This window comes from Odocoileus virginianus, chromosome 33 (assembly GCF_023699985.2).
Source record: "Odocoileus virginianus isolate 20LAN1187 ecotype Illinois chromosome 33, Ovbor_1.2, whole genome shotgun sequence".
In the NCBI taxonomy this organism is placed as follows: domain Eukaryota; kingdom Metazoa; phylum Chordata; class Mammalia; order Artiodactyla; family Cervidae; genus Odocoileus; species Odocoileus virginianus.
Window position 1 is genome coordinate 24,381,180 of NC_069706.1, and position 27,671 is coordinate 24,408,850.

At 47.6% G+C, this 27,671-nt stretch overlaps 1 protein-coding gene across 4 annotated transcripts in view; it reads right to left on the minus strand.

Annotated features, from left to right (window-relative positions):
* Positions 1–27,671, minus strand: part of GSG1L (GSG1 like) — a 256,025-nt gene that overhangs the window by 77,791 nt on the left and 150,563 nt on the right. For 3 of the 4 annotated variants that reach the window (XM_070461126.1, XM_070461124.1, XM_070461123.1), the window contains one exon: positions 11,410–11,562. The exons of the other annotated variant lie outside the window; for it this stretch is intronic. In XM_070461126.1, the coding sequence (XP_070317227.1) occupies positions 11,410–11,562 (153 nt within the window). The remainder of the gene's footprint in view (positions 1–11,409; positions 11,563–27,671) is intronic. 4 annotated transcript variants of the gene reach the window in all.

Here is a 27,671-nt window from a genome sequence, read left to right on the forward strand (position 1 = left end):
ACGATGAGAAGCCCAGGCACTGCAACTAGAAAATAGCCCCTGATACTGCAAATAGAGAAGAGTCCACACAGCCACAGAGACCCACAGAAAAAAGAATGATACAGCAAAGAATGTTGAGAAAACCTGGGCTGAGGAGGAGAGATGGGGAGCAGACAGTGTAAGTTCACTTATCCACTCAACGACTGTTCATCGAGACATCTAAGTTGCCGCTCAGAAAGCATTATGTGCCATTAAGAAAAACAAGCAGGAGGGGGTGGAAATGACAGGGGCCGGGGGTGGTGAAAGCTCCTAAAGGAGATGACATTTCAGAGGAGAGCTGGCTGAGGGAGGAAATGAGCCAGGAGCGGGTGGGGAAGGCAGCGCCAAGGAAGGGACCACAGGCCTGGGCAAGACCAAGCTTGGAGAATGTGAGGACCAGTGAGGAGGGGCTGGGTTGTAGGAGATAAAGCTAGAGAGGACAGCAAAGGTCATATTTTGTAGTCTTAGAAAGGAGTTTAGATCTTATTCTACAAAAGTAACATTTGATGAACACCAACTAGAAATGACAAAAACAGACTTTGGTAAAAAAAAAAAAAAAATCCCCTAAAATGGTCCATCCAGGCTAAGTAAGAAAAAAAAAAGCCTTCTAGGTTTAAAATTCTAAAGGAGATGAAACTTCATCACATGGAGAGCCGTACATTTGATGAGTATCAACTTGAGGTCAACCGTTAAGTATGCAAAATGATGACTTGGCAAATAGGCATGGTGACATATTTTTAGATGGTAATTCATGTTTTTTTCCTCTGCATTTTTCTCTCTTTTCCTTTCGCTTCATTCAAGGGGTAAGAGGCTCTGGACTTCTTGGTCCCAGAGGTTTTGCAGCAAAGAGGGAAGTAAAATCCATCTGCAAAAATCCTCCCCTCCTGGCTTTCATCTTTAGAAGCCTTAATTTACCAAGGAGATTAGGACAGGGACCTCTGAGTGGGGGACAGAAAGAAAGAGCAGGCTTCTAGTCCTCATAGGGGAAAAAAAAAGGTGGTACGGTCTGTGGCAGGGGCAGAAGACGAGGCTGAGGGTCTGCACTGATGTTTTGTTGGCTGACACAAAGGTTTAAAACATTTTGAATTAAAAATTTAAACAAGGTAACTCAACAATTTCTCTCCTAGGAAAATGTATGTGCACACAAACACTTGGACACGAATGTTCATAGCAGCATTATTCATACGAGCCAAAAAGTGGAAGCCACACACATGTTTATCAACTGGCAAACGGAGAAACAAGAAGTGGTGTATCTGTGCCATGGAATATCATTTGGCAATAAAAAGGAAGCCAACTAATGTGAACAGCCGATTCATCGGAAAAGACTGATGCTGGGAAAGACTGAGGCACAAGGAGAAGGGGGCGGCAGAGGATGAGACAGTTGGATAGCATCATCGATTTGATGGACATGAACTTGGGCAAACTCCGGGAAACAGTGAGGCACAGGGAGGCCTGGGGTGCTGCAATCCATGGGGTCACAAAGAGTCAGACACGACTGAGCAACTGAACAGCAACAGCAAAAAGGAAGGCAGGGTTGATACAACCTACGACATGGATGAACCCTGAAAACACCACGCTAAGTGAAAGAAGTCAGTTATAAAAGACCACATAGTGGGTGAGCCCAGGTATACAACATATCCAGAACAGGCAAATCCATGGAGATAGTAAGAAAGGACATCAGTAGTTGCCTAGAGCTGGGGTGGGGGTTGGTAGAAAATAACGGGTGACTGTCAGTGGGTATGGGGTTTCTTTTGGGGGCGATGAAAAGATTTGCAAATTGGATTCTATGGTGGTAACTAAAAGCCTTTATACACCTTACAAGGGTGACCTTTACGATATGTAAATCCCATCCCAATAAAGCTGTTTTAAAAAACATTTTGAATTAAAAACCAGGCGATTTTTCCATAAAAAACTCAGATTTTGGCTTTCCTTGAATGCCACGCATCTACCTCCATGGCAACCCTGGGGTGCTGAGGGGGTGTGCACTTCAGGTTTGCCATCATCCCCACATCCACTGTTGCGTTACATCTGGACAGCTTGACTCATTTATGTCACCTACATGGTCCCTGCGGGCTCTGCACTTGAGACCTCTGATCGGGAGTGATGAGACCACAGGCACAGAGGTCACCAGCCCCCTTCTCCCATCTCCCTCCTGACCCAAGCAACAAAGAGCCCTGGGGGCCAGAAGGGGCCCTGTGGACAGCATTAGAGGCTCCATGACAACCTGCACGGACCCACATAATAGTAAAGCACACGGGCTCGGAAGCCAAAACCGCCACTTACTAAATCTGTACCTCAGTTTTCTCAGCTGTGAAATGGGAATAATGACAGCACCTACCATCATAGGCTTCAACAGAAGGAATGTGTTTAGAATGGTGCCTGGCATACAGTAGGTGCTCAATTCAAGGGAGCTACTGAGACCATAATCCTTGTCTGCAATTGCAAATTCCCAGAAGTTCTGAAATCCAAAGCCTTCTTCATAATTCACTTGGCCACAAAAATCTGACATGGCCTGAACTCATTTAGCAGTCAAACCTGACCTAAAGGGACATGAGGCTGTTGACCATCTTCATTTATCCCCCCAGCATGAACACTCATGGGTTTTGCTGTATTTGCTTACAGAGTATGGCCCTAACCCCTACTGGGGTGTTATGCAATGGATGGTCTATGTATTATGCAACAGATGGTCTATGTGTTACCTTACCTCCTCAATTCTGAAAAGTTCTAAATTCTGAAACACTTCTAGCCCCAAGGGTTTCAGATCAGGGTCTGGGTTGTTTGATGAAAATGATGATGACAAAGATACTTTGTCAGACACTGCATGAGTCCAGACAATTGTAGCACAGCCAATACAGGGTAGCCCCTCAAATATGACAATGAAGTCCTCTACCAGCCCAGGAGGATGGGAGCATAGAATCAAAGTGAAGTTCTTTTCCAGAAATGAAAGAGCTGCAGTGTTCCTCACATACCTGGGTTCGGGGGGTGAGAACCACACAGGTTAGTTTTAGAGGACAAAGTTTGGGGAGCTTCCTGGACCTTTTGTCGGGTGTCTCTTCCTTTGGCTGGTCCTGGTTGGTCCTTTTTTTTTAAATGCATGTTAATTTTATTTTTAATGAATTCATTGCATTTTGGCTGCACTAGGTCTTCATTGCTGCATGCAGGACTCCTCTAGTTGTGGGGAATGGGGGCTGCTCTTCACTGCAGTGCAAGGGTCTCTCACCTCAATGGCTTCTGTTAGCTCAGAGCCCAGGCTCTTGGGTGAGCGGGTTTCAGTAGTTGCCACACACAGGCTTAGTTGCCCTGCGGTATGTGGAATCTTCCCGGACCAGGGATCGAACCCATGCCCCTGCGTTGGCAGACGGATTCTCAACCACTGGACCACCAGGGAGGTCCCAGATTTGTATCCTTTACGACAATGCCATAGTCCTTAGTGCTCTGCTGAGTTCTGTGAGTAGTCCTAATGAAAGCCAAACCTAAAGGGGTCTTGGGAACACCAATTTGAAGTTAGCTGGTCAGAGGTGAGGGTGGCCCGAAGACTCCCTGAACTAACAGCTGGTGCTTGCACATCTGGGGCAGTCGCTGGGAGCATGGTTTCTGATGGCAAATAGCATCAGATCTGCACTGCAGGGCACAAGTTAATATCAGTATACTCCCCTTTGCCTTGGTTTGTCCTCACCCCTACTCCCCTGGCCAATGCCAGAGGTCGCCTGCAGCTCTGATTGGCAGCTCCTGTGAGTGTTGGTGACCTCCTTCCTCAAACACTTTCCTCCTTAGGTGGAGGAGGTTAGAAGTCTGGGGCAGGAAGGGGTGGGGTACTGACTCAAGAGTGACTTAGAGCCAGTGGTGGATGGGAGCTGGTGAATAAGTTCCACTGCTTTCTCATCCCTTGTCCTTCACAGTCTCTCAGGGGTCCCCAACAGGAGGGAATCCCAGTTTTCCATAGAGGCCACCCACCCACCCACACTCCCTTTACTGGCCCTCCTGCCTTCTTGACTTACAAATCTACTGTCCCACCATACTTCCTGGGATCACCCCCCAAATAAACTACTTGCATGCATATCTTCACCTTAGGGTTTGCTTTGGAGGAACCCAAATTAAGAAGACCTCTACCATTCCCGGGGCTCTGAGGCCTTCAGCTCCACTGCTGATAATCTCCCCACCTGGTGAGTCAGCCAACTCCCAACCGCTAGGATTTGCAATCAACCAGTGCCTTTGGGCAACCACTTGTCCATCATTGCATAATAGTCCTGCTTGGTCCTTGGCCAAGCCCACATCACAGGTGTGCCTGGAGACCCAAACCTAGCCAACCAGAGTATTCCATCCTCCAGCATGAGGTCTGGTTCAGGAATAAATCTATGAACCTCATTAGTCCAATCATAGTCTCCCTTGAAGTTTTGACTAGAAAGAAGCTCTACTGCTGGAGTCTTATCTAAGCTTGGAGCCACTTGTGACCATCCTGTCTCCATAAGGATGGGCTGGACTGAGACTGAAGCTGAAAGAAGTCAGAGTCTAGAGATTCCTAGATTCCTGATGACATGATCATCTGGATGCAGCCATACCTGAAGCCTACTCACCCTGTACTTTTCAATTTACATGAAATCAATAGAGTTCAATCACCTTCTCCCACCTGCCTTTCTTCCTTCTGCTAATTTGATTGGGTTCTTGTCACTTGCAAGCAAAAGAAACTTTTAATAATATGGAAACATTCGTTTCTCTAACTTAGAGCCTCTGCATTTTTAGACACGAAAATACACAAAAGTACTTGCTCTCTCAGCTATGAGCAAGAGGCCTAGTTTGGTCAGGGCAGAAGGAAGGAACAGAGGGAGTTATAGGCAGAGGATTCTTCTAGGACAGGCCTAAGAGGTGGGATAGTTAGTGGAATTACTGTCCCAGGAAACTCATGCTAAAATACAATGGTGGTTTACAGTGTGTGCTTGCTCAGTCACTTCAGTTGTGTCCGACTCTTTTCAACCCCCTGAACTATAGCCCGCCAGACTCTTCTGTTCTGGGATTCTCCAGGCAAGAACACTGGAGTGTGTTGCCGAGATCCTCCAGGGGATCTTCCTGACCCAGGGATCAAATTCACATCTCCTGCGGCTCCTGCGCTGCAGGCAGATTCTTCACCGCTGAGCCACCGGGAAAGCCCAAGTGTCCACTAGCTCTGTATTTTCTTGGTCACAAAAGCATCAAAACATCCCCATTCCCATCATACCCCATTCAGTTCCCTTTCATATTTAAGATACTCTGTATTTTAAAAAATTAAAACAACTATTTTCAAATCATATGTTTTGTATATAATGTCACAAAATAATTTCTAAAACATGGATGAAGGTTAAGAAATTAAATACAGGGCTTAACAGTGATATACTGTGCAGTGAAATATACACTTTATGATGAAACCAAATATGCCAAGATTACATAAAAGATAAGATCCTAGTTTCCCGGATTCAAAGAGCTACCTCATCCTTGGTCATTTTTTGTTTAGTTGCAAAATTTCTTTTTCTTAATACTTAACAAAATAGACGTTTGCTGACTTCTCCACAAGGTCTCATCATTTCCTGGAAACAGACATGTTTCTCTTCATGCCAGTGCAGGTTTTACTAAAAGCCCACCGTTGTTAGCATGATGATGTAGGAATTCTCCAAATGACTTTCTTTCCTTCCTAAGGAGATCACCCTCATCTTTCAGAGGAACTGGGGAAGAAGAGACATCTTCTAGCCTGCTTTCACATCCCCACCAAGATACAAAACCCTGGCCACCGGGGGAACAGACAGGGGTCGAGGAAGCTCCATCGTGCCCAGCACCTTGGCTAAAACCACAGGACCGGACGGGCAGGGGGACCTGGCATCTGGAACCGTACTGCCCCCGCCCCCACCCCATGTGGAATCAGTCTTGCTCTGTCCTGAGAGACAGAGAAAAGCCATAGCCCAGTTCAAGACCACATTATGACTTTCATGGGCCCCAGGCTCTTTTCCCTTCAACAGCCTGTTCCTCTATAAAATAAATATTAAAAATTACATTTTATGATGGCAGTGGTATAAAAAATATAATCCAGTCTAGATTCATTCTTATGTCTTCATTATTATTCTATTTTTTCCTTCTGATTCTAAAAGCAGTCAAAATTTAAGCACTTTGTGGGTACCTAGAAGCACGGGGCGCTCCGGGCTCTGAACCAGAGAATCAACCATCACAGCCCCTGCCTCCAGCCCTCAGGGGGTGACCTGCTGTGTACAACCACCCTATTGCGGAACAGAGGATCAGAACACAGCCCTGCTGGCCCGGCCCCACCTCTCCTTCTTGGTTTGCTGTAGAGTCCAGATCCCTCTACCCCAGCCTCACTGCAACAGGGCTGGCCCCTGGGGCCACCATCTACCCTTCAGTTTATTCAGGGACAGCTAGGAATAATACTAACAATAATAATAACCAATGACAATCTGAAGTCCTCAGCCCTGCTCAAAGCACTCTATGTGGCAGGCTCTGGGTTCAGCCACTGACTAGCTATGTGACTGCCAGCAAGTCAGTTTTCCCATCTGAGGAATGGACATAATGTTAGTCCCCCCCACAAGGACACTGACGCATAAAGATATTAACATGTGCAGCAGGTCAGCCCAGTGCTGGTGCAACCTGGCATCTCAGTTGGTATCGGTTATTACAATTAACCCTAACCCACCAATTCATTTTTTTTACTATTTATTTATTTGGCTGCGTCGTGTCTTAGCTGCCATGCACTGGCTTTTTCCCCTGCATTGGAAGGCAAAGTCTTAACTACTTGACCACGAGGGAAGTCCCCCGTTGGCTCTTTATAACAATTATTTATAATAATTGGTTCCAGTAGGGGCCGCCTCACCTCCTCCTTCTCCTTTGCCCTAGAAGCACTGACCTTGGGCTGAGCGCCCCTCAATGTGAGCTGGTTCAGCAGCGTCAGAACCCAACCCTCTCCCCACACGAACTCAATCGACGGACCCTCCCTAATCCTGCTTGCCTAATTCTTCCCTCCCAGAGGAGGCAACCAGAAGCCCACCCACCTGCTCCAAGCCTCTCACCCCCACCTCCCCATCTTTCCCCAGATGACTTGTTCCCAAGGGACTCCCGAAAAACCAGCTTTCTGGTTCCTCCAATCAGGTAATTCAGGGCTTGGCTCCCTCTTGGTCTCCTGTTTCTCCTAGGTTTATCTTCTCCCAGTTGGACCGTAAAGAAGGCTGAGTGCCAAAGAATTTTTGCTTTTGAACTGTGGTGCTGGAGAAAACTCTTGAGAGTTCCTTGCACAGAAAGAAGATCAAACCAGTCAATCCTAAAGGAAATCAACCTTGACTGTTCATTGGAAGGACTGATGCTGAAGTTAAAGCTCCAATACTTTGGCCACCTGATGCAAAGAGCTGACTCACTGGAAAAGACTCAGATGCTGGGAAACACTGAGGGAAGGAGGAGAAGGGGATGACAGAGGATGAGATGGTTGGATGACATCACTGACTCCATGGATATAAGTTTGAGCAAACTCCGGGAGACAGTGAAGGACAGGGAGGCCTGGCGTGCTGCAGTCCTTGGGGTCATAAACAGTCAGACACGACTGAGCGACTGAACACAGGCATGGATAGACTCCTTTCTCTCCACCACCTGCTTATCACATCATCTTCTCACATGATCTGGTGCGACATCCTTCTCAGTTAATGTTTTCTGAGGATTTAAAAGGCTTCTCCCTCCCCACCCAGGGGTTCACTCCTGCAGTGCGATCCTGACAAACAGGGGGCTTTGAAGCCAGCAGGAGTGGGGTTTAAATCCAGCTCCACAACTGACCAGCCCTGTGACCTTGAGCAAATCAATTAACCTCCCTGAGCCCGGCATTGTTTGCCTGAAATTATGAAGACAATCTTATTTTCTTTCACAGTAGGACTCCCTGCTAAAGGAAACTGGGGTATTTTTGAGGGGTGGAAACTTTGATAAGCTCTTCAAGGTAGAGGCAAGAGCCCCCTACTTGCTTCCCCATAAGGAAGCTGCTTGTAGAACTGGAAACGGTTGCCTGGGGCTGGCCACCAGCTTTTGTTATGTCACTGGAGTAAGGAGGTTGAGGGGAGGGCTGGATGCTTGGGATAATGGAGGGGATTCTTTGATGCCTAGTAGAGAGAAAGAAAAGGAGAGATAAAGCCACTGACACAAAAAGGAGCTGGATATCTTGCAGTGTTGCAGGAAGGGGGACCCCTTCCAGGGCCTGAGAGTGGGCTCTTGTCTAACACTCGGAAGTGAGTTGTCTGAGGAGACACACGTGCTGACAAAGCAGGAGACTTTATCAGGAAGAGGTGCCTGGGTGGAGGGCAGCAGGGTAGGGAAAGCCAGGAGAACTGATCTGCCACGTGACTCTCGCAGCGACAGGTCATCTTATGACGGGATTAGTTTCCGGGTCGTCTCTGGCCAATCATTCTAGCCCAGGTTCTTCCTGGTGGCATCACTCAGCCAAGATGGATTCCAGCAAGAAGGATTCTGGGAGGTTGGTAGGACATGTGAGCTGATGTCTCCTCTCCTTTTGACACCCAACCTCTTCAGAATGGACCCATCATCTCTTCCACCTGCTCTTTTCCCACCTTCCCCATCTCAGTGGTACCACTACTTACTCTGTCCCAGCCAAATGACAGCCCAGAGCAAGGGGTCTGGTCATCTCAACCTAGGGTCCCATCCCCAGAATAATGTTTTCAGCTGCATAAAATAAAATAACAAGATTACAGAAGAAACCAGTTATATTGAATTGCAATTAGCAAAATACTCAAACACATGTGTTGTATCATAATATACGTGCTCCTTCATTACCATGTTAGATAAGATTCAGCAGAAGCTCTAAGAAGCACTGCCCTTTTGAAGGAGTGCATTGCAAGATATCTGCACAACCATAGCGTGATATGAAAACTGCGGTTCCTATTGGTGGCTGCATCACAGGTGCCGCCCACAACTGTGATGTGTTGCCTCCCTTCATATTTAAAAGATATTCTAAATGTCAGTTACAAGAGAAATAAAGATGCAACTTCTCCCCCATCCAGGTTCATGGACGCCCTCAAGTCTGTGGACTCCACACTAGGAACCCCTGACCTAGGGGCTCAGTTTTTCCACAGTCACCCACTCCTGCTTACCTCACTTAATGAGTCTGCAAGCCCTGCTGACTCCTCACTGGAGGGCGCTGGGGCTGCACAGTGCTGGGGCCTCACCCTTTCTCACCTCCGCTCCGGCCTCCTCACCTCCATTCTTGCTCCACTCTGCACCCTGAATCCTCATCCCCCAGTGCAAACCTGACTGTATCACCCTTTGCTCTGGATTCTTCAGTGGCTCCCTATTGCCTGCAGGATAAACTCTACAGACCTTTGCAAAGCACCAAGACCCTCACCAGGCTCTCCAGCCTCATCTCTCAACATTCCTCCTCACCTGACTTTCCACACTCCCATCATTTTGAACTACATGAAGTTGCCAGAATATGACAACTCACTAGGCCTTTTCCTATGCTGTTCTCTCCACCTAGAATGCCCTCCCCAAGTTATCCACTGGGCTTCCCAGATGGTAAAGTACTTGACCACTCGCCTGCCAATCAAGGAGACATAAGAGACACAGGTTCAATCCCTGGGTCAGGAAGATCCCCTGGAGGAGGGCACTGCAACCCACTGCAGTATTCTGGCCTGTAGAATCCCATGGACAGAGGAGCCTGGCAAGCTACAGTCAGAGAGTCACAGAGTCAGACACGACTGAAGCCACCCAGCATGCATGCACGCAAGCTGTCTATAAAGCAAACTCTTAAAGTTTATTCCAAAGTCTCAGCTCAAATGGTTGCTTGCCCATTCCCCACCCCACCCATCCACACCCCCAGGCAAACGTAGGTTCCACCCCTTCCCCCCCACCCCACCCCCCACCCCACCCCTGTCCTGCCCCGCAGGACTCACCCCACCCAGTTCACCAAGTTACAATCTTTTAATGAGTCCATATCTCTGAGTCTATATCTCTCCAAGATCATAAACTTCAGGAGGGCAACAATGGAATTATTTTTTCTTTGACTCCCCCAAACCTAGTACTTTCCCTGGAGCCCAGCAGGTCGTCAGTTGAATAAATGAATAAAACATTAAAAGAGAAAAAGAACTATGAATGAAAACTGATTTTAGGCATAATAAATGCATTTAACAACTGCAAAAAAAGAATAAACTATCTCTCGATCTGGAATAGCTGAAAACAGAGTAAGCAGGGGGCCGAAATCAACACTGTGCCGTGAGGCTCACTCTGATTTTCTGTTCTTCCCTTTACTATTTTGGTTAGATTGCCCACATCCTGGGAATGACGATGCACGCGTTTTGATCTATGGATCATGCTATAATTTCTTGGATTCTGCTCCCTATTCTTTGAGAGATCCTTCTGTTATATATACGTATCTCAATTAGGGGCCGATTATTTCCCTTACCTAAAGGTTCATCGTTTCGGTTTCATTAAACAGAGAGTTCTTCCAGTGCATGAAGAATAGGATTAGATTTATAGAAATTCAATTTACATCTGGCTTTTGAGGAATAGCTGTCGTACACAGCCAAGCCACTGCTCTATCTGTCAGGCCTCCTGAAGTTATGGTTTACGGGCTCCTTTCACTCCCTTCTGGCCAACTCCCGGCTTAACCCCTTCTGACCTGGATCTGCTGAAGCTATTCTGGGCACCTGGCCACCTAATCCAATGACCTTTCCTTGGAGTCTTCTGTCTCCAGTTCCTGAAGTCAGGCTGCCGCCGCCAACCATCCAATTCTTCCTAAAACCCTCAAAATCCCTGACCTTTCCCCATGATCTCTGCTCACCCCGCCCCCACCCTTGAGCTTCCAGATGGGTTTGTTCATTTGGCTTCCTGCTGGCCATCTCCCCAAGGATGTCTCAAGGGCAATAAGCTAAAGCAGATAATCAACGTGCCCACCACCCTCAACAGGTTCCCCTTTCACATCCTTCAGGACACCACCGTATGGCCATTCTCATGACCACCTCCCTCTCCCTTGTGGACACATCCCATCCATCACCTTGCCATGTGGCATTCATCTCCTGGAAACATCTCCAGCTAACCATCTCTCTGTCCTGCATGTGTTAAGCTTCACCAAGAGCCACAACTGTCTGTTTCCATTCATTACTCTAACCCCAGCACTTCTTAGCACCCAGCCTGGCACATGAGACCCCAGTAAACACGTGCTGGTTCAGAGAATAAGGAAGCAAACAAATCCCACTCTACAAATTGTAACACTGAGGCTCAGAAAAAAGGAGTGATGGGCCACAGTCACCCAGGGGGGCCAGTCAGGTCTTAGCCTGAAGGTGGCTCCACCCTCCGCATTTTCCTCTGCTCTTGAGTGCAGGGTTGGTTCTGGTGGGTTCTTCCCCCACTGCCCAAGGCCCTCTGCCTTACCTGAAAGCACCGTGAAGACAGCCGCGAAGGCATTGAGCTTGAGCCCGTCGATGACATTGCTGGAGTGGAAGAGCTCCAGACACATGAGGCTGAAGCCAACCACCAGCAGGAGGATGTAGAGGACCTCAGAGACCACCGACAGCCACAGGACCCCTGCACGGAGGAGGAGGGAGGTCGTGAGATGAGGACCCACGGGGCGGGCTCTCCCTGTGTTCACTCCACCCTGTGCCCTTAGGTTGGAGGATCAAGTTGTTTTAGAGAAGACCATCGGATCTAAGATGGGTCCTGATTGGATAAGGAGATCCTGGCCAGCCATCCTCCTCACCGGGACTGGCTCAGGAACCCTAGCTGAAGTCCATCAGATCATGGCACTCTTGGGGTGATGGTTGCTGGTCTAGGCAGTCATGTGGACCATAAGCGGGTCCATTCAGATTGGAGGGAAGAACTTCCATCCTGTGGCTGGATAAGAGGCTCTTTTTCTCTTCTCATCTGTAAAGTGACTGCCGCTGAGGGCCATCTCAGGGCTGACACTAGTTGCTGGGCAGAGAGATGGAAAGATGATCTCGTTGTTGTTGTTGTTTAGTTGCTAAGTCAGGTCCAACTCTTTGCGACCCAATGGACTGTAGCCCGCCAGGCTCCTCTGTCCATGGGATTTCCCAAGCAAGAATACTGGAGTGGGTTGCCATTTCCTTCTCCAGGGGATCTTCCCCACCCAGAGACTGAATTCCTGTCTCCTGCATTGTAGGCGGATGCTTTACCACTGAGCCACCAGGGAAGCTCATTGGGATACCCTGACCACCAACCAACCACCAACCAACCACCAACCCCCCGGGCTTCCCTGTATCTAAGCAGGCCAGTGTGGTGGTCTCTGCTGCCTGTAGCTATAAACATCCCAGCTCTTACACACATCATGGTTGCCCTCAAAGGACACTTACATTTTTATTTACCCTGTACCCCACCCCATTTTTTTTTCTAGAAGCCACTTACCTTCCAAGCCACACTAACCATAGGTTTTGAGAAGGAACTATGGACCAGACCTGGCCAGCGGGAGATGGACATATGACCCAAGACAGCTCAATGAGTCAGACACAGGACTTTTGCTGGAACTACTGGGAAAGACAATTCCTTTTTTTCCACTCAGTTTGAGATTGGGAAGGATGAAAGTGGCTGCACTGAGTAGCAAGGGCCTTCTTGAGGGCAGAGCCAAGGCCAAGAAAGGCAACACCAAGAGACAAAGGAAGATCATGTCCTGTGACATTGTTTGAGCCCCTAGATCCAGCCATGCCTGAAACTGCCAGTCATTCACCCTTTCAATCAGAGGAACCAAGAATTCTTTTTCTTTGCCTAAGTTGGTTAGAGGTAGAATTTCCATCTCTCACAATCAACAGTACTGATCTTCAGCTTTTCTTTTCTCACAAGCTGTCCTTCCCTACCTCTCTGCCTTTGCACAAGCTGTTCCCTCCACATTAATGTCCTAGGGACACCTGATACACACCATCCAGTGAAGGAAGCAAACAAACAGCAATTTTGGATCCCCTGTCTATTGGCTGATGAAGGACCCAGATTCTCAAACATCCACTATCATTCCTGACGCAACAGGCCTTTCAGAGCTTTGAAGAACTTTTCTTTTCTCTTTCTCTCTCTCTCTTTTTGTGCTACAAAAATATCACCTCTCTTGGGCAATCCCTTGGATTTCTGTAAGAGAATAATGTGCTCTTGGCAGCCTGGATGTTGTTAAAACACCCCCTGGCACCGAACACTCACAGCCTCCAAAGCCCTTTGCTGGCCCAGGGCCCACCAGGCAGCGGGGAGGAAGGCAGGAGGTGCAGGGTGAGCGGGGCCCTGCAGGGGGGCGGATGCCCGAAGGGAGGCCTGGTCTCGCTCCCAGAAGCCTTTACCTCCAGCTGCTGTTGCACTGCTGGTGGGCGGAGGCCGCCCCTCACCATGGTGAGGCTCTCTGACTCAGCCGACTCCCCCACATCGCCCCCGCTCCCCCAGCGGATGCTCTCCTCCTGCCCATGTGGGCCTGGGGCCAAGTCCGCACCCCACCACCTGCCCCTCCCAGCAGGGCCCAACTCTGCTCTTTCAGATGGGAAGGGAGATGGCATGGGCGTGGGGCAGTGAGATGCTCCAGGAGTGAGTTAACCACGGAGAAACAGGCGCTGGAATCTCAGATGCGTGGCTGGGGTTATGTTGCTTCTTTCTGCCAGATTTATTTTCCTGTCTACCCACTGGGCTCAGAGCATCTGTCTGAAATTTTCAGCCCACCCAAGGCAAGGAAATTAGTAACTATAGTAAGAAGCAGGATCATTGCTGAGGTTATGCTATAGTAGCAGCAATGCCGCACTCAGGGCCAGGGTTTTTAGGCATCTTTCTGGTGCCAAGTCATACTGGAAGGTGTTAATGTTCCACCTGATGTCCTTGCACTTCTTTTCAAGTCTTTCTGTCTTGGAGGATTGTCTTCAGGAAGTCTTTCGACTTCATTTTGCCCATCTTCATTCAGAAAGTACCTGGAAACTTACATTTTTCTTCTCTGCGATGTCATCAGCCAGAGGCTGATCTGGGTGGCCCCGCCCCATGGCTCTGGCAGAGGCAATTTTGGGACCAGACACACATTGCAAAATTCCCTCTGGGCCAAAGCGGAAGCTGCCCTTCCTGGGCTCTGGCCTGACATCACCCCTTCGCTTGCCTTCCTCCCTTCCCCGTTCTGCTCTCTCCAGTTCCCTTACCACTCTCCTCTGGGGTGTGCATCCGTGCTAAGTTGCTTCAGTCGTGTCCCACTCTTTGCAATCCCCATGGACTGTAGCCTGTCAGGCCCCTCTGTCCAGGGGATTCTCCAGACAAGAATACTGAAGTGGGCTGCCATGCCCTCCTCCAGGGGATCTTCCCGACCCAGGGATCGAACACACATCTCTTAGGTCTCCTGCACTGGCAGGTAGGTTCTTTTTACCACCAGTGCCACATGGAAAGCCCTTCCCTGGAGCATTTCTTTATAAATGACGTGCACATGGATCCTCATCCTAGGATCTGCTTCCAGAACTCTGGCCTCAGACACCAGTATTCACATGCATGATCTCCGCCAGTCTTCCTGACAGCTTAGCAAGGCAGCACCCATTTTATAGATGAGCAAACTGAGGTTCCAAAGGATTAAGCCACTGGTCTACACATCTGGGTAGTGAGTGATACAGTCAGTTTGGGTTCAAACTCAGGCCTCTCTGACTCCAGAAACTATCATGGGCAGGGAGGTTATAAATTAGCAGGAGAGTGTGGCCACTTTGAAGTCACAAGGGGGAAGTTGGGTTCCCTGGCCACGGCTCTCGTCTACATGCACTCCAGCATCCCTAAGAATTCTTGAGCCAGAATTCCTGCAGGAGGAGAGCCACAGACTGGGATTGTGGTGGGGGGAGAGCATTCTCAATGATCCTAAGCCCAGCTGGCCATGAGGTGTGGTGGGGAAGGAGGTCACAGGGGAAAGTAGATGAGTCTTAAGGATGCTGGTGAGACAGGCTGGGACCTGGGACCCTTGGTTGCAATGCTTGCACCTGGACAAAACTCTCTTCAAGCAACAAAAACACAAAGAAACTCTAAGGGACTAAAAATAACTGTGTGCCTGCGCAGTTGGGGCAAATAATGGACAATAAGATACAAAAAGACCAAAAACCCGGGGCTTCCCTGGTGGCTCAGTGGTAAAGAATCTGCCTGTAAATGCAGGGGACAATGGTTCCATCCTTGGTCCGGAAAGATGCCACATGCCTCAGAGCAACTAGCCCAGTGTACCACAACTACTGAGCTGGTCCTCTGGAGCCCACGCTCTGCAACAAGAGAAGCCGCTGCAGTGAGAAGCCTTTGCACCAACAACTAAAGAGTAGCCCTCAGTTGTCACAACTGAAGAAGGCCCATGCGCAGCAAGGAAGACCCAGCACAGCCAAAAAATAGGTAAGTAAAATACAGAGTAAAAAAATACTCTTTAAGAAAACAATTGTCACCACTAAAGATCTGGGAGCAAAAGCAGGTACTGCTCATGACCCCTACACACACCATCATCAAAGAGGTGGGCAAGCTACCCCTCTGGCCAGATCCCTGGACTCTCCCCTACCATCACCCCATATAAGGAAACAGCGTGTCCTCTCCCCTCCACCCCCCTGGGGGAGCGAGTAAGAGAAACTGTTGCTTGTTCTCATTCCCTCCTGCTGCATCAGGGGCCCCCAATAAAGCCTGGCCTGAATTACCTGTCTGGCCTCTTATCAATTTGTGTTGATTAAGGAGGTTAAGAACCTTGGTTGGTAACACTGGAAACCAGGCTGAAAAACATGGGCTTGACCCATGACGCAGAGGTAGGTGTTGTCCTAAAGGTCTTAGCAAGGAAAAGACATGCCAGGAGGCTCACTCTGGAAGGGGGCCTGACTAGCAGATCCACTGGAGGCTTTGACCATGCTCCATGAAGAGTGGCGCTAGTGGTAAAGAATCCACCTGCCAATACAGGAGACATAGGACCTAGGACATAGGACATAGGTTTGTGACATTGTACAGGAGACAGGGATCAGGACCATCCCCAAGAAAAAGAAATGCAAAAAGGCAAAATGGCTGTCTGAGGAGGCCTTACAAATAGCTGTGAAAAGAAGAGAAGCGAAAAACAAAGGAGAAGAGGAAAGATATACCCATTTGAATGCAGAGTTCCGAAGAATAGCAAGGAGAGCTAAGAATGCCTTCATCAGCGATCAATGCAAAGAAAAAGAGGAAAACAATAGAATGGGAAAAACTAGAGATCTCTTCAAGAAAATCAGAGATACCAAGGGAACATTCCATGCAAAGATGGGCTCAATAAAGGACAGAAATGGTATGGACCTAACAGAAACAGAAGATATTAAGAAGAGGTGGCAAGAATACACAGAAGAACTGTACAAAAAAGATCTTCATGACCCAGATAATCACGATGGTGTGATCACTCACCTAGAGCCAGACATCCTGGAATGTAAAGTCAAGTGGGCCTTAGGAAGCATCACTACGAACAAAGCTAGTGGAGGTGATGGAATTCCAGTTGAGCTATTTCAAATCCTAAAAGATGATGCTGTGAAAGTGCTGCACTCAATATGTCAGCAAATTTGGAAAACTCAGCAGTGGCCACAGGACTGGAAAAGGTCAGTTTTCATTCCAATCCCAAACAAAGACAATGCCAAAGAATGCTTAAACTACCGCACAATTGAAAACATCTCACACGCTAGCAAAGTAATGCTCAAAATTCTCCAAGTCAGGCTTCAGCAATATGTGAACCGTGAACTTCCAGATGTTCATGCTGGTTTTAGAAAAGGCAGCGGAACCAGAGATCAACATCTGCTGGATCATTGAAAAAGCAAGAGAGTTCCAGAAAAATATCTATTTCTGCTTTATTGACTATGCCAAAGCCTTTGACTGTGTGGGTCACAATAAACTGTGGAAAATTCTGAGAGATGGGAATACTAGACCACCTGACCTGCCTCTTGAGAAACCTGTATGCAGGTCAGGAAGCAACAGTTAGAACTGGACATAGTTCCAAATAGGAAAAGGAGTACATCAAGGCTGTATATTGTCACTGTGCTTATTTACCTTATATGCAGAGTACATCATGAGAAACGTCGGGCTGGATGAAGCACAAGCTGGAATCAAGATTGCTGGGAGAAATATCATTATCTTCAGATATGCAGATGACACTACCCTTATGGCAGAAAGTGAAGAAGAACTAAAGAGCCTCTTGATGAAAATGAAAGAGGAGAGTGAAAAAGTTGGCTTAAAACTCAACATTCAGAAAACGAAGATCATGGCATCTGGTCCCATCATTTCATGGCAAATAGATGGGTAAACAGTGGAAACAGTGGCAGACTTTATTTTCTGGGGGCTCCAAAATCAGTGCAGATGGTGACTGCAGCCATGAAATTAAAAGATGCTTACTCCTTGGAAGGAAAGTTATGACCAACCTAGACAGCATATTAGAAAGCAGAGACATTACTTTGCTGACAAATGTCCATCTAGTCAAGGCTATGGTTTTTCCAGTAGTCATGTATGGACGTGAGAGTTGGACTATAAAGAAAGCTGAGCGCAGAAGAATTGATGCTTTTGAACTGTGGTGTTGGAGAAGACTCTTGAGAGTCCCTTGGACTGCAAGGAGATCCAACCAGTCCATCCTAAAGGAAATCAGTCCTGGGTGTTCATTGGAAGGACTGATGCTCAAGCTGAAACTCCAGTACTTTGGCCACCTGATGCAAAGAGCTGACTCTTTTGAAAAGATCCTGAGGCTGGGAGAGATTGAGGGCAGGAGGAGAAGGGGACGACAGAGGATGAGATGGTTGGATGGCATCACCAACTCAATGGACATGACTTTGGGTAAACTCCGGGAGTCGGTGATGGACAGGGAGGACTGGTGTGCTGTGGTTCATGGGGTTGCAAAGAGTCGGACATGACTGAGCGACTGAACTGAACTGAACTGATGGTTTTTTCAGTAGTCATGTACAGATATGAGAGTTGTACCATAAAGAAAGCTGAGCACCGAAGAATTGATATTTTTGAATTGTGGCGCTGGAGAAGACTCTTGAGAGTTCCTTGGACAGCAAGGAGATCAAACCAGTCAATCCTAAAGGAAATCAGCCCTGAACATTCATTGGAAGGACTGATGCTGAAGCTGAAGCTCCAGTACTTTGGCCACCTGATGCAAAGAGCTGAGTCATTGGAAAAGACCCTGATGCTGGGAAAGATTGAAGGTGGGAGGAGAAGGGGACGACAGAGGATGAGATGGTTGGATGGCATCACAAACTCAATGAGTCTGAACAAACTCCAGGAGACAGTGAAGGACAGGGAAGTCTAGCGTGCTTCAGTCCATGGGGTTGCAAAGAGTCGGATATGCCTTAGCGATTGAACAACAACAGTTTATTTACTTATTTACTTACTTATTTGGCTGCATCAAGTCTTAGTTGTATTCTGTTGCTTTTGCTACAAGTTAAGAATGCTGCCTGTAGCCTGAAACATACAGGATGGCCCATTCTCAAGGTTCTGACCTTTAAAAGTGTGACACTTTCCCATTCATACAGAGATTTTTCAAAAGTGGCAGAACAGAGAATAACATTTGTCTCATTGTAAGTTTACACAAATATTATGTCCTGAACTAGGAGGACAGTTGCAAGAACAAAGAATTCCTACACCAAGAAGTTTGCAACACTAGCCGCAATCCCTCCCCTTTTAGCATAAAAGAAGCCTGAATTCTAACTCGGGCAAGATGGTTCTTTGAGACACTAGTCCCCCATTTTCTCAGTCTGCTAGCCTTCTGAATCAAGTCGTTATTCCTTGCCCCAACAGCACGATTTATTGCCTTCTGTGCATGTACAAGTTTGGACTCAGTAATACCACCAGAGGCAGGGTGGAGTTAAGTGTGAAGAAGCACAACATTAAATTGTCTGCATCTAAGTGAAAACACTATTCACTTTTCCATTATGTTAAAAACTATCAGCTCCACCAAGCGTCTCTGTTTGTTGCCAGTGTGTTCTTAATACCTTCCTAACACTGTGTTTGAAACAATGCTCAGATCTTCAGCAGTTCCTAGGCAGACTTGATGCTGAAGCAGAAGCTCCAATAATTTGGCCACCTGATGCGAAGAGTCAACTCACTGGAAAAGACCCTGATGCTGGGAAATATTGAAGGCAGGAGGAGAAGGGGATGACAGAGGATGAGATGGTTGGATGGCATCACTGACTCGATGGACATAAATTTGAGCAAGCTCCGGGAGTTGGTGATGGACAGGGAAGCCTGGCGTGCTGCAGTCCCTGGGGTTGCAAAGAGTCGGACACGACTAAGTGGCTGAACAAGGCAGACCTGAAGAACATTTTGACAGTTTCCTTCTGTGCTGGGAACTCACTATCTCCCCCATCCTCTCTTCCCTCACAGGCCACTGCTCTCCACCCCTCTGCCCTGCTCTGTGCCCCCAGGGGACTGACTTCTTAAGAACAGCATCCCCAGGCTCCCTGGCCCCCTGAGTCAGCAATGGGGGGCACTAGCTGGAAACTGGACCACGGGAGGAGAGAGGTCAGCATGTTTCTGCCTGCTCCCTCTCAGTCTCTGTCCACTTTTCTGGCAGTGACTTCATTCTTCTGCCCACAACTACAGCTCCGCTGACACAGCTACTATTATTACAGGCACCGGAACACCGCTCTGCCCTTTTCTCCTTCCTGCCCAAGGCTGGTAACAGCACCACTCTGCTGTCAGCCTTCTGGTGCCTCAGGTTCTCTCAACCCTTCCCATGACTCTATGAGTTCTTTCATCCAACAGCCTTCATTTGAACCATGTGGGGGATTCTGTTTCCTGCAGAGAGCTCCCCGACACATCATTTTTTATGGCAAGGGATCCAATTAGAGGAGTGATCTAAGCCAGTGATCTCAGACTGGACTCCTGACCAGCAGCAGCAGCGATGCTTGAGAACCTGCGATGCAAATTCTTGGGCCTTCCTGAATCGGGAAACTCGGAGAGTAGAATCCATCTGTGTGTGTCTTAATGGGCTCTCCAGGTGATGCTGATGCATATTCAAATACAAACATCACTGATCTGCAGTTCCCTTTCAAACGTACCGAGAATAAAGCAAGTCAACTTTGGGAGGGGGGAAACTGAGTCAATGCTAGACCGTAGGTGTTGGCGCCTGGCAGAGAGAAGGTAGAAGGGGAATAATGAAACAATTGGGAATCATTACATAGTGTCTGGTCTAAAATCAATGCCCACTGTTATTATTAGCGCTACGGAACACCCCGTACGCACGTGTGAATAAAGGAAGCCAGGAAGATGGTGGGCTGGGAGCCTCTGGGCAAGCTCAGCAGGGAGCCTTGGTGATGCTCGGAAAGGCTCAATAATGACAGAGATGATTGTTTCTAGTCTCTGAAACTTGCCGCTAATGGCTCGATTCACAACTGAGAACTGGTGACCTCCCGGGGCAGGAGCAATGAAATGATTTTTCATCAGGTGTGGGGCCCACGAGGTGACAACTAATCCTCTTAGCTGCACTCTTTGCCTTTTTAAAAAACATCTTCGTGATGCCAACTCTGACCCTCCACTGATGGAATTGATAGGTTTGGAAGAACAATTTCCCTTTCACCCAGGAATCCCTCCCTTGCTAAGACAGTTTCCAGGGCCAGCCCTTTAATGGAGGGGAAATCATGGGTGGGAACCGTGTCTTGGACGGGTGACCTTGGCTGGAGGAGCCTTACCCCTTCGCCCTCCATTTACTCCACTGAAAAATCGCCATAATAGACTTGTCATCAGCGTTCAGTGAGACAATATCTTGAAGTCACACAAGCCTGACACTTGGAAAGTGTTCACAAGAGCTAAGTGTTACTATTACTTCCTAATTAGTATAATTATTGGCAATTATGATAATTACAAGAGGCAGAGAGGCACAGGGGTGAAGAGCAAGACGTAGGCCAGGCCACCAAGGTTGACACTTGCTCTGCCAGTTATCAGCTGGGAGACTGTGTCATCTCCCATAGTATCTGTTTGTATCTGTTTTCTTGCTTAAACTGGGGATAGATCCAGAATGCACTTATGGATGGTTGTAAAGATAAAGCTATTCAATCGATGAGTGATGTGCTCAGGGCAGTGCCTGGCACACAGCAAGAGTTATGTGCATTCACTGTTACTATTATTGTTGTCATCATTGTTATTCACAGGGGTAGAGCCAAGGAGTAGGCAGCCTGGAACGAGTGCATCTCAGCCACGGGACAAATAAAACCCTCATGGGGAAGGCGAGGAAGGCAGAGGGGGATTGTGGCAAAATCAAGTGAAATCCCAAGATGCAATGGCATTTTAAGAGGAAACATTTTTCCTCCCCACATCCATCAGTTTAATATGTCAAGTCACTAAGTCGCGGTGCAGTGGCCGCTGGCTGTGGGCTCGGTAACACACCCCCTGAAGCCCAGCATGTTAAATCATGTAAATGACGCAGTTCGGGACCTCTGAGGCTAGAAACGGCTCGGTGACAGCTGCTGTTTGTGAAATGTCAATATTGGAAGCTCAGAGGCAGGGATGCATGGGGGGCTGGGAGGAGAAAGCCAGAGGCCTCGAAGAACTGTAGTGAGGGGCTTTGAGGGTCACCAAGCCCCCAGCTCTCCATCTGCAAATGAGAAATTAGCCCAGAAAAGAGTCAGGATGTGTGCGTGTCACAAAGCAGGCTGGGGGCAGACTGGAGCAGGGGCAGGTCTTCCACCAGCCAGGCTATGTGAGGTTGCATCTTTGGGGAGTGAGGGGATGCTATCAGAGGCACAGGGATTGAGATTTTAGGGGAAAGGGGCTGCCTCGGAAATGGTGGCTGCACTGCACGTCTGCAGCCCCGAGTTCCAGCCCCAATGCTATGGGACCTCTGGGAGGCCCTGGTGTCTCCAGGGGCCTCAGTTTCCCTCCTCGGTAAAACAAGTGGCTTCTCAAACAAGCTGCCAACAGGCCGAAGCCAGCCCACAAAATTGTCTTGTTTGGCCCACACAGTATTTTAAAAATATCTGAATTCATTATCAACATTTAAAAATAGGAGACTTCACAGAAAAAAAAATCCAGATTTCCGGATTTGTTTGCAAAATCGGTGGATGCAAGAATGCAGGACCCACACCCCCATATGACTGTGGGGCTGAGGTGGGGTGGCCCCCCTCCAACAGGGCATATATTCCTGGGTCAGCACAGACCCCAGCCAGCCCACTTCATCCCTTCATGGCTCCTTCCAAGGACTCATGACCATTTGAGTTTACAGTCCCCATACAATGATGTCTAAGGTCATGTCTATCCCTGTCACTCCACAGTCACGCAACATTTTGACACCCTGTATGGTCCTCCCTGATAAACACATGTAGGAGTGAAATATACATCAAACTCTCAGTTATCCAGCTCCCTCACGAATTTGGGGGTTCTAGCAAACACCATGACACTCCACCATGAAGGTGCTGAGTTTCAAAGGAAATTAGCTTCAAAAGAAAGGCATTCAGCTCTAAAAATATGCCCAGATTGATGTATCTGAGTCAAGCGCATGGATCCAAAAGTTATTTCCAAGAGTCCTCTTGTCTACCCCAGCCCCACATCCTGTCCATAAAGGCCTAAGAGGGTTGGTGAGTGGCTGGAGGGCATGACACTGGGAATCTTCTTTTCATGAGTCAGACAGAAACCTTTCAGACTTTGACTGGAGGTCATGGCAGGGGGCTTCCCAGGTGGCTCAGTGGTAAAGAACCTGCCTGCCATGGCAGGAGCCGCAAGATATGCGGGTTCAGTCCCTGGGGTGGGAAGATCCTCTGGAGGAGGGCATGACAACCCACTCCAGTATTCTCACCTGGACAATCCCATGGACAGAAGAGCCTGGCGGGCTACATTCATGGGATCACAAAGCATCGGACACGACTGAGTAGCTGAACACACACGCACAAGCAGACATGCATGGTGGAGACCCTCAGTGGCTGCTCCGGCAGGATGTGCAAAAACATGGGGTAACAGAGCACCTGGGAATGGAATGCCATTCAAATGCCGAACTGGGTGTTGCTCTGGAAACACAGGGCCTGGGTGAGGCTGTTTCCTGTGTCAGTCGCCATCTTTTCCAGAACTGTCCTTTTCTAGAGCCTCTCTGGACTTCCCAGGTGATGCTAGTGGTAAAGAACCCACCTGCCAATGCAGAAGATGTAAGAGATGTAGGTTCAGTCCCTGGGTTGGGATGTTCCCCTGGAGGAGGGCAAGGCAACCCACTCCAATATTTTTGCCTGGAGAATGCCATGGACAGGAGTCTGGCAGGCTACAGTCCAGAGGGTCGCAAACAGTCGGATAGGGCTGAAGCAACTTAGCACACACGCATGCACACACAGAGCCTCTCTACACAAACCAAGAGCTACATTTGAACCAGCTCCCCAGCTAACCAGAATGCACGTTCAAGTGTGAGGAGCACTGTTCTAGAGGATGAAGTTTATCTGTCTTCATATGGGACCCTCATCCTTGACCAGCAGATCCTAAGCAACTCTGTCCACCTCCACCCTCAGCACCAGCCACTTGTTGAACACCTCATCTTCCCCATGCCTCCGGCATGGCTCCGGCCCTTGGAGTGTTGTCGTCTTCCTGGGTCAGCTGAATAATGGCCTCAAAGATATTCACATCCTAATCTCCAGAACTTGTGAAGATGTTACCTTACATGGCAAAGGGGACTTTGTAGACGTGATACCACCCCACCCTTGGGCTTCACCGTGCAACATGTCGGCTCTTAGTTCCCTGACCAGGGATCAAACCCATGCCCCTGCAGTGGCAGCTCGGAATGGAAACGTGATTATGATCTTGAGATGGTGACATTATCCTGGATTGACTGTATGAGCCCAGTGTAATCAAAAAAGTCCTTTCAAGAGGGAGGCAAGGCTTCCCTGGGGGCTCGATCGTAAAGGGGTTCCACCCCTGGTCCGGGAAGATCCCATGTGCCGTAAAGCAACTAAGCCCTTGAGTTAGTCCACTCACTGAAGTCCAACTCCCAAGGTCCAAACACCCTAGAGCCTGTGCTTTGCAACAAGAGAAGCCATCGCAATAGAAACCCACACACCACAACCAGAGACTAGGCCCCCCGCTCCCGTCATCACAACTAGAAAAAAGCCTGCACAGCATCAAAGAGCCAGCACAGCCAAAGATGAATAAATAACTTAAAAAAAAAAAAAAAGAGGGAATCAGGAAGGTCTGAGGAACACAAAGTGTGACAATGGAAGCAGAGGTTGGAGTGATACGAGAACATCGGTCAAGGAATGCGGGCAGCCTCTAGAAACTGGAAAAAGCAAGGCAATAGGTTCTCCCCTTGAGCCTCCAGAAAGGAATGCTGACACTACGATTCTAGCCCAATGGGGCTCATTTCAGAATTCTGATCCCCAGAACTTTAAGATAATAAATCCATGTTATTTTAAGTCACTGAGTTTGTGCTTAATATGTTGCAACAGCAATGAGAAACTAATATATCTTCTTCCTTAGTTCAAGACACTGCCTCCAAGAAGCCTCTCCTGACTACCCAGCTCCACTGCAGCCCTCAGACAGACCTCAGCAAAGAAGGAAGCTTCTCCATCACTTCCAGGTAGCTAAATGCCTGGCTGAGATGGAGAGAGCCTGGACTTAAGCAGGTCTGGATTTGACCTTGGACCCTTACCTAACCTCTCTGAGCCTCAGTCTCTTTGGCCATAAAATGGAGTCAACACTACCAATCTCACACATTTTCTGGGCAAGTTAAGTAAGACTGTGTCTGCAAACCACACCTCCACCCTTCTAGTCTAGTTCCAGGCACATTGTAGGTCCTCAGTAAATGCTGGTGTATCAAGCTGACAAGCTGGGCCCAGAGAAATGAGTCGTCCTCCTCTGAGCTCACAACTGAATAAATGAGCTGATCAGTAGAATGGATTCTGACAATGTCTCATTGCCCCCAGAGTTCCACAAGGTCACAGTCCCCATCAATTTAGAAATGACTCTGGCAGACATGCCCTTTAGAAATGGCTCTGTTGGAACCCGGGGACAGTCACTGAGCATTTGAGATGTGTCATGGTGACCTTGACCTTCAGCATCAGACTACAATGATTGTCTTCTCTCTTTAGGATCTAGAAGCTGGCCTTGAAAATAATCTCTGGCCCACACACACCAGGTCCTGGGGAGGAAGCTGGGAGGGAGAGTGTGATGGGAAGCACTTAGAAGTTGACTTCTGGCTGCCACTCCCCCATGGCCTCCCATCACCTGGGCAAGTGCTCCCACCCTGCGAACCTCCCCTCTCCCATCTCTAAAATGGGGTTGCTCTTTAGGCCAGGGAAGTAGAATGGGGTAGATCAGAAGTCACAAACTGGTCTGAAGACAAGTTCTTGAGATTCTTTTGTTCTGTTTCCAGGGTTTGTTTGTTTGCTTTTGTTGTTCCTTATCTTTGTCTCTGTCATTCTTTCTGTCTCTCTTGTTATACGTGGTATTTTTTTAAATTTTGAATTAGATACCAACATTTGAAAAACAAGGGCTTCCCAGATGGCTCATCAATAAAGAATTGGCCGACAAGGGAGGAGACATAGGAGATGTGGGTTCAATCCCTGGGTCGGGAAGATCCCCTGGAGGAAGACATGGCAACCCACTCCAGTATTCTTGCCTGGAAAAAATTTCATGGACAGAGGAACCTGTCCCTCCTGTCCCTCCCTGCAAGGGGTGGGGGAAAAAAAGATTAATCTGCTATGAGATGGTAGTGGTGGGCTTCCCTTGTGGCTCAGCTGGTAAAGAATCTGCCTGCAATGCAAGAGACCTGGGTTTGATCCCTGCACTGGGAAGATCCCCTGGAGAAGGGAAAGGCTACCCACTCCAGTATTCTGGCCTGGAGAATTCCGTGGCCTGTGTAAACCATGGGATGGCAAAGAGCTGGACATGACTGAGCAACTTTCTATTCTATTCTATATTCTAAGGGCATGTCCTGCAGACAGATCTCCTCTCTGCTACTGACCTACTGTGTGACCTTGGGCAAGTTACTTCACCTCTCTGAGCCTGTTCCCTCATCTACCTCTAAGGGTGGTTGGTTGTGAGGATTCAATAAGACACGTAAAGAGGCATAATCCAGGTTCAGCTCACCATAAGCCTCAATACATGCCAGCTATCCCCATTTAATAAATGAGAACATTGAGACTTGGAAAGAAGAAAAAATTCATCTGCAGGATATAAAATTAACACACAGAAATCCATTGCATTCCTATACACTAACAATGAGAAAACAGAAAGAGAAATTAAGGAAACAATACCACTCACCATTGCAACAAAAAGAATAAAATACTTAGGAGTATATCTACCTAAAGAAACGAAAGACCTATACATAGAAAACTATAAAACACTGATGAAAGAAATCAAAGAGGACACAAACAGATGGGGAAATATACCGTGTTCATGGATTGGAAGAATCAATATTGTCAAAATGGCTATACTACCCAGAGCAATCTATAGATTCAATGCAATCCCCAATGAGCTACCAGTGGTATTTTTCACAGAACTAGAACAAATAATTTCACAATTTGTATGGAAATACAAAAAACCTCAAATAGCCAAAACAATCTTGAGAAAGAAGAAGGGAAATGGAGGAATCAACCTGCCTGACTTCAGGCTCTATTACAAAGCCACAGTCATCAAGACAGTATGGTACTGGCACAAAGACAGAAATATAGATGAATGGAACAAAATAGAAAGCCCAGAGATAAATCCACATACCTATGGACACCTTATCTTCGACAAAGGAGGCAAGAATATACAATGGAAAAAAGACAACTTCTTTAACAAGTGGTGCTGGGAAAACTGGTCAACCACTTGTAAAAGAATGAAACTAGAACACTTTCTAATACCATACACAAAAATAAACTCAAAATGGATTAAAGATCTAAATGTAAGACCAGAAACTATCAAACTCCTAGAGGAGAACATAGGCAAAACACTCTCCAACATAAATCACAGCAGGATCCTCTATGATCCACCTCCAAGAATATTGGAAATAAAAGCAAAAATAAACAAATGGGACCTAATGAAACTTAGAAGCTTTTGCACAACAAAGGAAACTATAAGCAAGGTGAGAAGACAGCCTTCAGAATGGGAGAAAATAATAGTAAATGAAGCAACAGACAAAGGATTAATCTCAAAAATATACAAGCAACTCCTGCAGCTCAATTCCAGAAAAATAAATGACCCAATCAAAAAATGGGCCAAAGAACTAAACAGACATTTCTCCAAAGAAGACATACAGATGGCTAACAAACATGTGAAAAGATGCTCAACATCACTCATTATCAGAGAAATGCAAATCAAAACCACAATGAGGTACCATTATACGCCAGTCAGGATGGCTTCTATCCAAAAGTCTACAAGCAATAAATGCTGGAGAGGGTGTGGAGAAAAGGGAACCCTCTTACACTGTTGGTGGGAATGCAAATTAGTACAGCCACTATGGAAAACAGTGTGGAGATTTCTTAAAAAGCTGGAAATAGATCTGCCATATGACCCAGCAATCCTACTTCTGGGCATACACACCAAGGAAACCAGATCTGAAAGAGACACGTGCACCCCAATGTTCATCGCAGCACTGTTTATAATAGCCAGGACATGGAAGCAACCTAGATGCCCATCAGCAGACGAATGGATGAGGAAGCTGTGGTACATATACACCATGGAATATTACTCAGCCATTAAAAAAAAAAAGAAGAATTCATTTGAATCAGTTCTAATGAGATGGATGAAACTGGAGCCCATTATACAGAGCGAAGTAAGCCAGAAAG